This window comes from Rhinolophus sinicus, chromosome 15 (assembly GCF_057876585.1).
Source record: "Rhinolophus sinicus isolate RSI-liver-muscle chromosome 15, RSI-T2T, whole genome shotgun sequence".
Taxonomy (NCBI): Eukaryota; Metazoa; Chordata; class Mammalia; order Chiroptera; family Rhinolophidae; genus Rhinolophus; species Rhinolophus sinicus.
This window is the reverse complement of record NC_142515.1, coordinates 130,725,145-130,737,522: the sequence shown is the minus strand read 5'-3', so window position 1 is coordinate 130,737,522 and position 12,378 is coordinate 130,725,145. Positions and strand designations below refer to the sequence as shown.

At 44.3% G+C, this 12,378-nt stretch overlaps 1 protein-coding gene across 1 annotated transcript; it reads right to left on the bottom strand.

The window, feature by feature from the left end:
* Positions 1 to 4,894: 4,894 nt before the first annotated feature.
* Positions 4,895 to 11,830, bottom strand: MAD2L1 (mitotic arrest deficient 2 like 1). Its single transcript, XM_074338557.2, has 5 exons — positions 11,125 to 11,830; positions 10,167 to 10,313; positions 7,468 to 7,588; positions 6,416 to 6,519; positions 4,895 to 5,711 (listed from the first exon to the last, which is right to left on the bottom strand). Exons 1-5 carry the CDS (start codon positions 11,195 to 11,197, stop codon positions 5,539 to 5,541), a joined length of 618 nt encoding a protein of 205 aa, XP_074194658.1. The 5' UTR covers positions 11,198 to 11,830; the 3' UTR covers positions 4,895 to 5,538.
* Between the last annotated feature and the right edge of the window lie 548 nt (positions 11,831 to 12,378).

The following is a 12,378-nucleotide window of genomic DNA, read 5'->3' as shown; positions in this document are numbered from 1 at the left end:
AGACTTTGATCTGATGTCAGTTCCTTTGTGCAAACAAGCCTTGCATACCAAAATGATGCAGATAAACGGAGATGAAAATGGACTTTAGACAAATAAATGAAACTATATTATGTTTCTCTAGTATAAAAATAGATAAAATGGTAAGAGGACAAAAATAGGTGAAATGGTACCATAAACTGACTTGTGTAATCAAAGGGTCAAGTCTGACATTTTTCTCTCTAGACCTTTTCTAATAGATTTGTTGCCAGGGCTACAATGTTGTTGCCAGAGGAGAACAGAACTGCCAGCTCTAATGGAGATTAAGTAGCTTTCCCAACCAGATTTTTTTTTTTTTTTTTTTAATAAGCATCAGTTAATACTGCTGGCTTTCAAAGCTATATTCACAAAGAATGGAAATATCTCTAAAGATCTGTTTTTAGATAATATAACTAATAAAATTTGAGATTTAGTAGATAGGTTCTATTCCATAGTTATTGCAACACAAAGTTTTATCATGGTTATATTGAACAAAATTACTGGAAATGTAATTTCATACATTTAATAAAAAAAGAATGAGAAATTATTGTTTACAAGATAAGCCAAAAATTAATATCCCAAAGAGTAACTAAGGTTGCTTAATAAACAATTCTTTTGATTAGCTGGAAAACAATGTTTCACAACTGCTCACAAACTCACACCTGATTTATTCTTGAAACGATATAGATAAAGCTTATGATAAAGTCTTCTTTGTCGTTTAGTTCTTTCCACTCATCAGTCAATGCCATCTGAGGAAGGTGTACATACAAACTCACCCAGTGAGACATAGTCAAGTTCTGTAAAGGACAGTAAAGGAAAACCAATTTGTTCTAGACACTCAGATGCTAAGAGGATGGACAGAGAGACCATCTAAACTTTAAAAAACAATGTAATTTGCATGCCCATTGATTCCACAATTCTACTGGTGCACTAAAGCATGAAAATTAAACGAAATAATTCATGTAAAGTGCTGAGCAAATAACAGGTGCTATATTTTTCCTTTGATGTCTTTATATTTTTGTAGCCAGAAATCTCAATGTTAACTTTATTTAAATAAGAAAAGCTGATTAGTCTTTAGAGTCAAGACATTCACCCTATTTGGAGTATTACAGCATTAGTGACATCTGGTGGAAAATGTAGGTGTTACAATGTACGGTTGTTATAGCTTCCCTGATTTTTGATGTATAATAAAATTAAGATAAATTTTACAGACTAGTCAACAAAACGAAAACAGAAGGTAAAAAAAAAAAAATTAAATGCCTGTATGGATGCCAATATTATTAAGCTAGGAATTTCTGAGTCTATATTCTAAACTATATAGGAGGGCAATTAACCTAAGAAACTTGAATGAATTCTAATAATAAAAAGGCTTACTCAGCATATATGTTTAGGTGGTGATTAAAAACAGAGGTATGGGGATTGTATGCTAGTCTGAGTCTCCTTTTATGATCTGATGCCAAAGAACCGCCCTTCCCAAGTTTTCAGATCTAAATTCACTGTGGGGTGTCCTGAGGACCTCAGAGCAAGAGCCAGCTGTTTCAGAGAATGTGGGATTGCGATAAAATATCCGATAGGAGATATATGGATGGAGACAGCGGATGGTGACATTTTAAATGTGAGCCTTAAGTATCACAGATCCAATGCCCTGAGCCAGGGAGGGGTTGAATACTTGTGAGCAGAATGGCAAACTGTGCTGGATTACGGGGCCTGCAGCTACAGCCCCTGGGCCAGGTCAGCTGTCTGGTTTTGTTACTGGGATGCACGCAGCCAAGCACATCCATTTACCTGTTTTCTAAGGCTGCTTCCAGCCTATAAGGACCGACTGGAGTAGGTACAGACCATGTGCCTGTAGAGTCCCAACTATTTATCTGGCCCTTTACAGAAACAGTGCACAACCCCTGGTCTGTGAGGTTGCGTTCATCAGATTTTCATGCCTCCCATCTCCACGCCAATTGCAATTGGCTCTGCTAGGAGCTGGGCCTGGGCCAGTGGATTGTGGGCAGCGTCCTTGTTCCGGCAGCCCCCGCCCCTGAGTGGGAGATGAGACGTGACCTGCAGACGTGCAGGAGAATGACACAAGCATGAGCTGACCTGCAGACTTTCAGGGGAGAACGTGGCTTGCTGACAGTCTACGGCTGTTTGCCATGAGAATGTCGGTCCTTAGTGTAAGCATTCCGTCCCACTGATGGCACGGGCAGGATTCAGTCCCTTCTGGGGCTCGTTTCCCTTACGGGTTCAACGGGAACGCGTTTCCATTCCTCCACCTGTAGCAAGCAGAACTGAGTCAGAGACCAGGCCAGGCCTTGAGGCCACCACCCGCTCTTGGAATCTTGGCGTCTGTGTTTAATGTGGTGTGGAAGTGAGTCACAATTCTTGCATCTGTGGATGTCAGAATCTCCCTCCTTAGGTGAGCATCTAGGTGTAGAAAGAGGTGGGACGTCAGGCCAGAGCTGTCCAACCCAGCATTACCAATAAAGCTCACAGCTAGGCTTCTACTCAACTCCAATTAAGAAATATAGATCTTAATTAATACACGTAGTCTGTAAAGCGTAAAAAAGATCATAACTAGTGTCCGAGAAACCTCACAAAATAAATACGTAGTAACATGCAAGTAACGTAAAAATTTAATTTAACCCTGTTAATGTTGGTTGAGACGAAGTGATCAAAGTATTTAAAAATGCAATTTCACCGACTTAGTCTTACATCTCAAATTGTTAAAACACAAACAAAACTTTTCATTGTCAGTTTTCTGGAAACCATCACCCTGTCCTTTGGATGGATGACCGGGCAGCACCGTGGCCCACGTTACCTGGATACGCAGACATCACAGATTTGTCTGAGAACCCTGAAGCTGTCCTCCTCTGGTTTCTAGCCTTCCCTTTGGTAACTCAGACAGCAACTATTCTTCCATTAAATTCTTCCACAGCCAGTTGTTGCTGTTTTCAAATAAACAAGAGCCTAGCTGATGCCTAGCTGGTACTATAGAGTAATTTGTAGGCACTAGTTGTAGGACAGAAGCTCGTTTTTGAGAGTAAAAATCAAATCCAGAGCATCAATCCTATATGTAACGCTTAAAGGACAGAGGTCAGTACCATAATAAATCACAAATTAATAGTAATATTAGGATCATTTAATTTGACAAAGACATAAATGACACAAATGTGTTACTAGTAATAGACAGTGATGCTTTTGGGGCTAAGAACCATGTGATCATCCCCATTGTTTACCAAAGCAGCAGTCAGTGCTCCCCTGAAGCAGCCACTACTTTCTAGAAAGATTGTAACGTGTTTCCTAAAAATAGGAGAATTTTCACTACTCCCTATTTTCCCTGGTTGTTTCTGCTTTCCTCCTCCTCCACCTGTATTTGCAATGTTATGAGGCTATGAACAGCCCAAGAATTCAAGTGTTTTCATCTTAGCAGCATCCACTTTGTAATAGACCTCATGTTGTTTGGAAACCTGACCCTTGACCATAGCTAATTTAACATCGCGTCCATTTCTGCACACCTGCTTCCCTTATCTAGGACAGAAAGGCTTGTGCATGGACCTCATTAGATAGCTTCAGCAGCTTAGGAAATGGGCTTCCCCAGCAACGCCACTGTGCCCACCATCCAACACTGGCACCTTTGTCCAGCCTGGGAGGTCCAAGAATGTAAGACGGTGCTCTTCACTCTTACTGGGCAGACAGTTGGATCAAAGACGTAAGATGATCACATGAAAGAACAGAGACAAATCCATACTGATCGGAATCTGCGTTCACTCCGTGGTCCTTCACCATGGTTTTTCCTTCATGAGAGCTTCAGAAAGGTCAGGACTTGGTTTCTTATCCTGGCACTTGGCAGTCAGTATTGTGCGCGTAAACAAATGCCCAGTATGTAACCTGAATGGACAGACTATGTGTACTTAATACTGACGGTTCAATGAATTCATGCGAAGAGCTTAGAACAGTGTCTGATACTAACCACATAATAAATTATTACAAAATGAGATAAGATTTAGATTAGAAGACTTTAGAAGTTTACCTTAAACTGACTGTTGGACAAATAGGTGGGAACTGGATAAAAGAACGTGCCTGAAGCCACAGGCACAGGAATAAGCACGCTGTTTCCACATATAAGGAAACCTAGGAGGGCAGTACGGCTGAGGCTAGAAGCTCTGTAGCCCAAATCTGCTAAACTGAATTCCAGATGACACAGAGCACACTACACAAACAATGCTTAAGTCTGCTGTTAGATGAAGGAGTACGGTCAAATCTTATCCATTAAATTCACAGTACTTAGGTCCCACAACCTAACCTGCAGAAATCATTTGCTGTACAGCAGTCCCCCCTTTATCCGTGGGGGATACAATACGTCCCAAGACCCCTTCCCCCAGTGGATGCCTGAAACTATGCCTAGTACCAAACCCTATATATACTGTTTTCCCTATACATACACACCTTTTCACTTAAAGGAAGCATCTTACGGCTTCCCTTTGGTGTATCTGAATTGCCAGCATCGCTCTTGTGCTTTGGGTCCATAATTAAGTAAACAGAGGGTGACTTGAACACAAGCACTGCGATACCTTAATAGTCGATCTGATAACGGAGGTAGTTACTAAGTGACTAACGGGTGGGGAGAGTCTACAGTGTGGAGACGCTGGACAAAGTGACGATTCATGTCCCCTGGGAGGACTAGACAGCACGAAGTTTCATCACACTATACACAATTTAAAACTTACGAATTGCATATTTCTGGAATTTTCCATGTAGTAGTTTTGGACCACGGGTCACGGAAACTGCAGAAAGCCAAACCGCAGGTAGGGGGAACTATTGTACTGAATCCATCCTAACTACTATTTAACTGTATTAACACCACACCAAGGTAATATTTTAAGACAAATTTAAAACATACATATTTAACTTTTATTTATCATTGTCATTTAAACCTTGATTTTATAAAACACAAAAAGACATTTTTAAGAGTTCTTGTATCACCAGAATTTAAACAGTAAAAACATCAATAGCTTTGTAGGTTATATAAATTAAAATCAAATAATTGGAGATTTTTTTCAATATGGAAACTATACAAATGAAATAAATGGCAAAAGGACCTACAAGCAATGTTTTATTTGCGGATTACCAGTCACTTTAGCACAAAGAAAGGCTCTGACTATTCAGACTGCTTTTACAGCTTTATGTTTAAGTATCTTCCTGCCTACATTCTGAGTCAAGCTAGTTGACCAAACGGTCTGATTTAGGACAGCATTTAGGAAAGCATTTAGCATTGTAGGAAGAGATTTTCCATCTAGTTACCACCTCCAAAGGAACTGACATTCCAGTGCTGATGTCATCTCCTGGTTCCCCTTTGAATAGTGTGCAAAAAATTATGTCTACCCTATGCAAAGTCAAACAGGTACCAAAAAACGGGACAGTTGTGTGAAGTTCCCCATCTAAAAATTAACCAGTGAAATAAGACATGGACTACAGTTGACTTGGTTTCAGGAAAGCACACTGAAGAAGCACATCCCTGTTCTCTCGTCACCTTCAGTCACTGACAGGGATCTTGTAGGCCACCATGCTGTTTACTTTGTGGATCGTGGTAGTGAATGAACGGAGACGGACTTGCTCGGAGTTGGTAATGAACTGTGGTCCCGACTCCTCCCATTTTTCAGGTACAACCAAATCTTTGTCTGTATAAATCAGGAGATCAAATGAACCTAAATCGGGGATAAGATCATTATAGTACATTAATTTTAAAAAAGTAAAACTACCTTCCCTGTTTCTCTCCCATTTTGAACCACCAACAGTTAGAAAAGATAGGTTAGCCTGGTCTCCAATCACTAGGTTATGGCTTTCCCTCAATGGAAATTTATTTTTAGTATAGAAAATGCTATACTCCCTTTATCTTATGAAAAATTCAAGTTTTTTTCCTTCTTTTTCTTTAAAGAGAAAACCATTTAAAAATATTTGCAGAAAGTGTATGAACACACATGGGATAGCATGAATGTAAGGTATAGAAAATGAACAAACTGGTTCTGTGATTGCTGTCCCCAGTGGTCAGCACAGGGTCTGGCACATAGTAGGTATTCAGGAAATAATTGGTGAGGAAGAAGTAACCAAGAAAAGCAAGACACCGTTATAGCTATCGTCTTAATTATGTGCATATAAATGTGTATTTAAGTGAAAGGAATTACATCAAAATGTTCAAGACTGAATACTGTCCTTTCATTCCTTTCCTTTTCAGCATTTCCAAATTTTCTAGAATGCATATAACATAACTTTTACTTCAAATGCCCTTTTCTTCATTTATAGTACGATATTGAGAATTAAGAAAAAATTTAATAAAGGGATCATTCTTAAAGCAGTAGCTTAGTCTTTTCCCCCATAAATTTAAGTCCATGTGAAGTTGTAAAATACTTACAAGAAACTTCCAACAATGGCAGGAATGTCACTGTAGCTGTGATCTGCCTGATGACTGAGCGGATTTCATCTTGGATAGCTTTCTGAGACTTTTCTCTGGGTGTACTGTCAAAGAGACCAAACCAATTCATTTTCAGTTTTAATGAGTTATTTAAAACCTTGGTAAGATCATTTATTTCATTAAATGCTTCCAAAATCAAGTAACACATTAAAAAGTTTGTTTTTCTTTAATGAGTGTAAGTGTATTCTTAGGACCTATTACCTAGTAGGCAGAATATGTATCTTCATTATTTCATTTATCCTTCCAATCATCTTCCAGGGTTGGTTTTAGTATCAGATGACTAGAAATTCTGTCTTTCAAGTGGTTCAAGTTAGGAAACTTTCAGCAACTCTTAAAATAACAAGTGATATCTAAAACATTTAATTGGTAAATCATTTTGGCATTTTCAGTAATGCCTAAATGTCTAATTCCCTAGTGCCTCAAATTATTTTTGTAAGCTAAAAATTTCCTAATATAGACCAAAGGCTTCAGGAACAAACTTGACTTCATTTTGAGAAATGGTTGCGTTTACAGGTAGCTTGCCTAGGTGGGTACTGGCATCAGCATAGGATGACGGGCACCCCCCACAGGGGCCCTGGGGACTTCAGCTTATGAAGCGTCATGGGAAGTTTGTGGCGAGGAAGAAATTGCAGTAGACAGAGCCGCACTGTAGCTGGTACAGACTCTAGGATCATCCCGACGGTTAAAGGTCCCTGTGAACAACCCACTGAATGGTCCAGCCAGAAGTACGTCGTGTGTACTTCTGCATACAGCATCACAAACACTCAGGTCTAGACTGAAGGCAATTCTGTTAAAAGTACACCATCTATACAAGTCAGTATGCTCAAGTGAGCTAAATTTTTTTCCATGGGAGACTGAAGATCCAACTAATGTATCTTAGAAAAAAATTATACCTTATATGAAACTAGTTCAATATAATCAGAACTCCTTTTAGTAAAGAAAACAAGTTTGGAAAAACGTATGAAAGTGGAAATAATTTAATGCACACTTACCTGTCCTCTTTGGCGGTCTTGTCACACTCGATATCGAACTGCCATCTTTCAAGGACCTCACCACTTTCAATATTTGAGATGACTACCACCAGTTTCTGAACTGAACATTTGTATAACCAATCTGCAACACACAACAAGGCGTCATTTTTGCTCCACTGCTTTACAAAGGAACACTCTTCCCAGGACCCCGTCCTCAGCAGATTCTTACCACTGGCGTTCCAGAACTCAACCTGCACAAAAGCTTGCCCCATCCCAACCTCGCTCCTTTTGCAGACCCTCCGAGTTTGCCGAGTAGTGAGTGTGCACTACTTCTGTCCTAATCCCAGTGGGAGCGTAGGAAAGGGGACCTAATCTAGACATCACACCTAATCCAAATATATGTGAAATTATCATTCTTAGCTGCTAGGAAGGTGCGAGAGATGGTGCAATGAGAGCATAAAACGGGAAAATGTGACTCTCAGGGAGTCGTCATAGCGAAACTAGTTTTAGCTCTGAGAATCAATAGCATTAAACATGCAAAAGGACAGGGAAGAGGGTAGAGGTCTTACATACTCAAAACTGCAGTTGAGAAAGGGGGAATGAACAAGGTGAGGCTGGCGAGATGAGGGGGGCCGTGTGGGAAACACACTGTATTTCCAGGGAAGTCATCGCTGTGTTTGAAGCAGGTATAGTGAAACTATTAATGTCATTCTGGCTGAGATGTGCCAAGAGAGCTAAAGGGGGCTCGGGGATACTAGTTAATCAGTAATTCAAGCAAGAGGTAATGAAGGCCTGTAGGATAAGCTGGTAGAGATGGGGCAGTAGACAGGCTCAAGAGATGCCATGGTTACCACTGTTATTAGGATTGCTAGATGGCCCAGGAGAGGAAGAGGAACGAGTCAGGGATAGCTCGTTTCTGGCTTGTATCGCTGGCTGTCTGGCTGCTTCAGTCACGGAGGACAGAGAACTGAGTGGAGAGGACTCTACATTTAGTTTTTAGATGCCGCGTTTGAAGTATCTCTGGGCTAGCCACATAAGGGTATCGGGGGAGCCATTCTCCATGAGCCTGGAGAGAGGGAAGGCTTGGGTTAGAAAGAAGTTTGCAGTCAACTACCCAGGTCATCTACACAGGTGTACACGTCAAGAGATCATCTAGACAGATTTCACCGAGAAAGGGCCTGAGATTGAGCCCTGAATTCATCTTGGAAATTGGGATAGTATGTTCAGGAATCAGCAGCTGTTTTTTTTTCTTAGATAATAATTGAGCAGTATTTAAGGCTTGTGGCCACCTAGCTCCCTGCTGCAACCCCTTAACAATGTAACCTGTTCTTGGCGTGCAGACAGCTCAGCCCAGGCCATATGCTGGGTGTGGCCTCTTGGCCTTGCTGAGCCAAGTGGGCCGGATCCACGTTTTTACCAGTTTCGCTCTGAAAAGGGGGGGGACTGAGAGGGTTTTTTTCCTTCTAAAACTGGAAATAATCCAAATCAAAACAAAGAAGTCAAAAATACAAGACAGAAGAAATAGGGTGGAGTCCATAAGGCTAGAGGGAGCGGAGTCAAAGCAGACCGGACAATTTGCCTCAAGGAAGAGTAATTCCTCCATTTTAACTAAAAGAAAAGGGAGACGTTAAATAGGAAAGTCTAGATACCTGAGATGAAATATCACCAGTGTGGTCTCAAAGGAGACAAACCCCAAACCCAGCAGCTTAAGCAAGTCTCGCTTCTCCATCAAATCAAGATGAAGACACAGATCCCTAGTTGCCCAGAGGTTTCAGGCCAGATTCTGTGAGTGCAGCCTTAACAAGGGCTATGGGCGATTTAGCTCCGAGGTTAATTAAAAATATGATGACTGCCACTTCATTTTAAAAATGAAGCTACTTCAGACAAATAAGTATGATTCGTGAATTAAAACATAAAAAAAACAAAAATAGAAAACGGCCACTATAGCACTTTTTGGAACTAGTACTTTGGGAAGATAGGGAGAAACATCCTACAATCCAGAAAAATTAGAAGTGAGACTCACAAGTGGAGAGAAACATGAAAGAGAAATTGGTGGGATTCTAGAAGAAAGAAAAAAAAAAGAAATAGATGGAAAACAAGTATTGCTCCAACCACAGAGCAACTACTTGAGCTAAAGAAAAAAATGAAGGTTTAGAAATGGCTTACTGACTCACAGGCAGGACTTTTCAAAACCAAAAGTGGAAATAGGTGAAAAAGAAGAAAACTCTACCAGGTGCTCTATTATAGAGTAGTTCTTTTTCTTCTTTTTTATTTGTTTTGAAGTATAGTTCCTAGGTTGAATCCAATTTAATTTCCTTGATCTTAATAATGGTGGCTTTAGACTCCAAGCAGGTACAGAAAATACATTAATACATAGTGTTTTGTTCACAAATAATAACACTATCATAATTATGTAAAATTCCAACTTGTTCCATTGGCCAAACTGCAAAAGGCATGTCTAAGGAAGTCAATAGAGACAGCTTTGTTAAGCCACATCAGATTCCTAACATCAAAATATTTAGCCCACTCAAAATGTGATGGGTAGGATTTCTTTCAATTTTTATTACTTGCTTCCTCCCAATTGAGAGACACTATATTTGAGATGGTCGTGTGTTTTACGCCTTCTATGTACAAAGTTGAAAAATGACCACCAAAATCCTACTTGGAAAATGTACATCCTAGGCCTGCAACACTCAAAACTGTTTCCAACAATTAAATACCTTTCAGTTGTTCCACCACATTATTCAGGTATTTCATGAGCGCAGGATCAGTAGTTACAAGCAAGGTGAGTCCATATTTCTGCACGCGCGTAAAGGTTTCAGATGGATATATGCCACGCTGATACAAAATGCTGTTGATGCCAAATGCTGAAAACAAAAGACATGATAACGACAAGTTATTACCATTTTGTAACACTGGAAAACAAAACATTTTTAGTTGCAGCTATGTTTTCATTAATAGTAATAAGCTATACATGCCGAAATAATGTTTTTGTGTGTCTTGCTGAAAGCAGAGTAGGTACAAAGTGCCACTGAACAGCCTCAAAATCTTGTTTCTAAGTAGGAGATGCCTGCACTTAAGTGGCAATAAAAGGAAAATGCCAACATGCAGTTTACCACTGCGAAATGTCCCCTCGTTGTCATCCCAGTCCAAGCTCAGGTTACGTGGCTAGAGGACGTCAAAGCAGGCTCCTGGGCCCAAGCAAGCCCCTCCCCGTTTTCCTTCCTCCTCTCCTCGCAAGTCCTGCCAGGTCCTGTCATAAGGTACGACCGGCCCGGTCCAGGACAGCGCTGCCAAGGTCCGGTCCACCCCACCAACCCGTCACCTGGGGTGGGACGGGTAAAACACGCGCTCGACTCCACCCAGTGGCCCTACGTCCTAAGTCGATGGGCGGGCGGGGGGGGACTTTAAAGAAGCGCTCGGAGAAGGGGCTGCTCCCGAGCAGGGTCTCGACCACAGCAGGCCTCCCCCCCCACCTCCACCCCACCCCCCCGGTAACTAGGGTCGCGTCCGAAGGAGGCGCCCGCGTCCGCCCGCCCCCGGCTTCCCCCGGCGGCAGGAGGCTTGCATCCCGGGCCGCTCCGGCCCACTCGCCTTCCCGCCGCGGGGCCGGGCCGCGGCTCTTCCGGGCCTTGCGGCGGCCGGGCTCGGCCTCCGGCCCGCACGAGGGGGACTCACAGAAGAACTCGGCCACGATCTCGGCGCTCCCGCGCAGGGTGATGCCCTGCTCCCGGGAGAGCTGCAGCGCCATGGCCGGGCCCGCAGACGGCGCGCGCACACTCGCAGACGGCGCTCGGCGGCGGCTCCCGCCACGGGTTTCAAAAGTAACGACGCCGCACGCCGCCGCCTCCGCGCAGGCGCAGCCCGCCCTTCCGCCCTCGCGGGCGCCGGCGAATCACGCAGCCGCAGTGGGGAGGCGTGGCCGGCTGTCCGGGGTTGTCCGCCGCTGGTGGCACCTGTCGGTCGCCTGTCGGTCACCTGTGGCCGTGGTCGGCTGGATGGGCCCGAGGGGAGCGGGAGATCCCGGTGTTACTGGCCGCTCCCTAGGCGGGGGGCCGAGCGACCAGGAGCACAACTTCTGAGTTGCAAGGATATTTTCAAAGTGCCATGAGCCGTCCGCCAGCCGCGTGTGTAGTGGCCCTAGGGACGCCCAGCGGGCCGTGGAAGCGTCTGCCAGATTCTCGGGGGCTCAAATTCTCGGGGGGCTCGCAGAGCAGCTGCGTGCCGGCCGCCCCGCCACCGCCTGACAGGGCCTGCGCACTGCGGGAGCGCGGCTGTCGCTGGGAAGGGGCCGGGTTAGCGGGACGAGCCGGAGCCGCCGCTCTGTCCGCGTCTGCGTCGGTCCTGGGCCCGCTCCCTCCGCTCCCACCCCGCGGGGAGGCCCGGCCTGCGCTCCGCCCGCCGCGCCCCGCCCCCCGGCCTGCGCCCCGCCCCCGGCCTGCGCCCCGCCCCCCGGCCTGCGCCCCGCCCCCGCCCCCCGGCCTGCGCCCCCGCCCCCCGGCCTGCGCCCCGCCCCCGCCCCCCGGCCTGCGCCCCGCCCCCCGGCAGGTGCCGGCCGGTCCCCCAACGGGCGCATCTACACGGAAGGACGTCACAGGGAGTCGGGACGCCCAGATTCTTGTTAGGCTGAGAAGTGTAAGGAGGTGGTGCACCATTAATGTTCACAGCAATTGTGAAATAATTCTATTCTTAAAGAGGCTGGAAAATGTGTTTGTAAAATGGCTCTGAGAAACGTTACCAGACGTACTGTTACTTAGTTAAGGAATGTGTGAGTTAATTCGTTTTCTAGCGCTACACAACAGATTACCACAAATCAGTGGTTTGCAACACGCTCACTTACTGTCTGCGTCCTGTGGGTCAGCAGCCGGGGCGTGACACAGCTGGGGGGTCTGCTGGTGTCCCCAGGTGCAAGAGCGGCGTCTGCAAGGAGGT

Excerpts from the sequence above, each read along its gene's own strand:
- MAD2L1 (XM_074338557.2), bottom strand. The coding sequence starts at position 11,197 with ATGGCGCTGCAGCTCTCCCGGGAGCAGGGCATCACCCTGCGCGGGAGC. Across the intron at positions 6,520-7,467 it reads AAGACCGCCAAAGAGGACAG|TACACCCAGAGAAAAGTCTC; the intron begins GTAAGTGTGCAT and ends TCTCTTTGACAG. Across the intron at positions 5,712-6,415 it reads GCCATTGTTGGAAGTTTCTT|GTTCATTTGATCTCCTGATT; the intron begins GTAAGTATTTTA and ends TCCCCGATTTAG.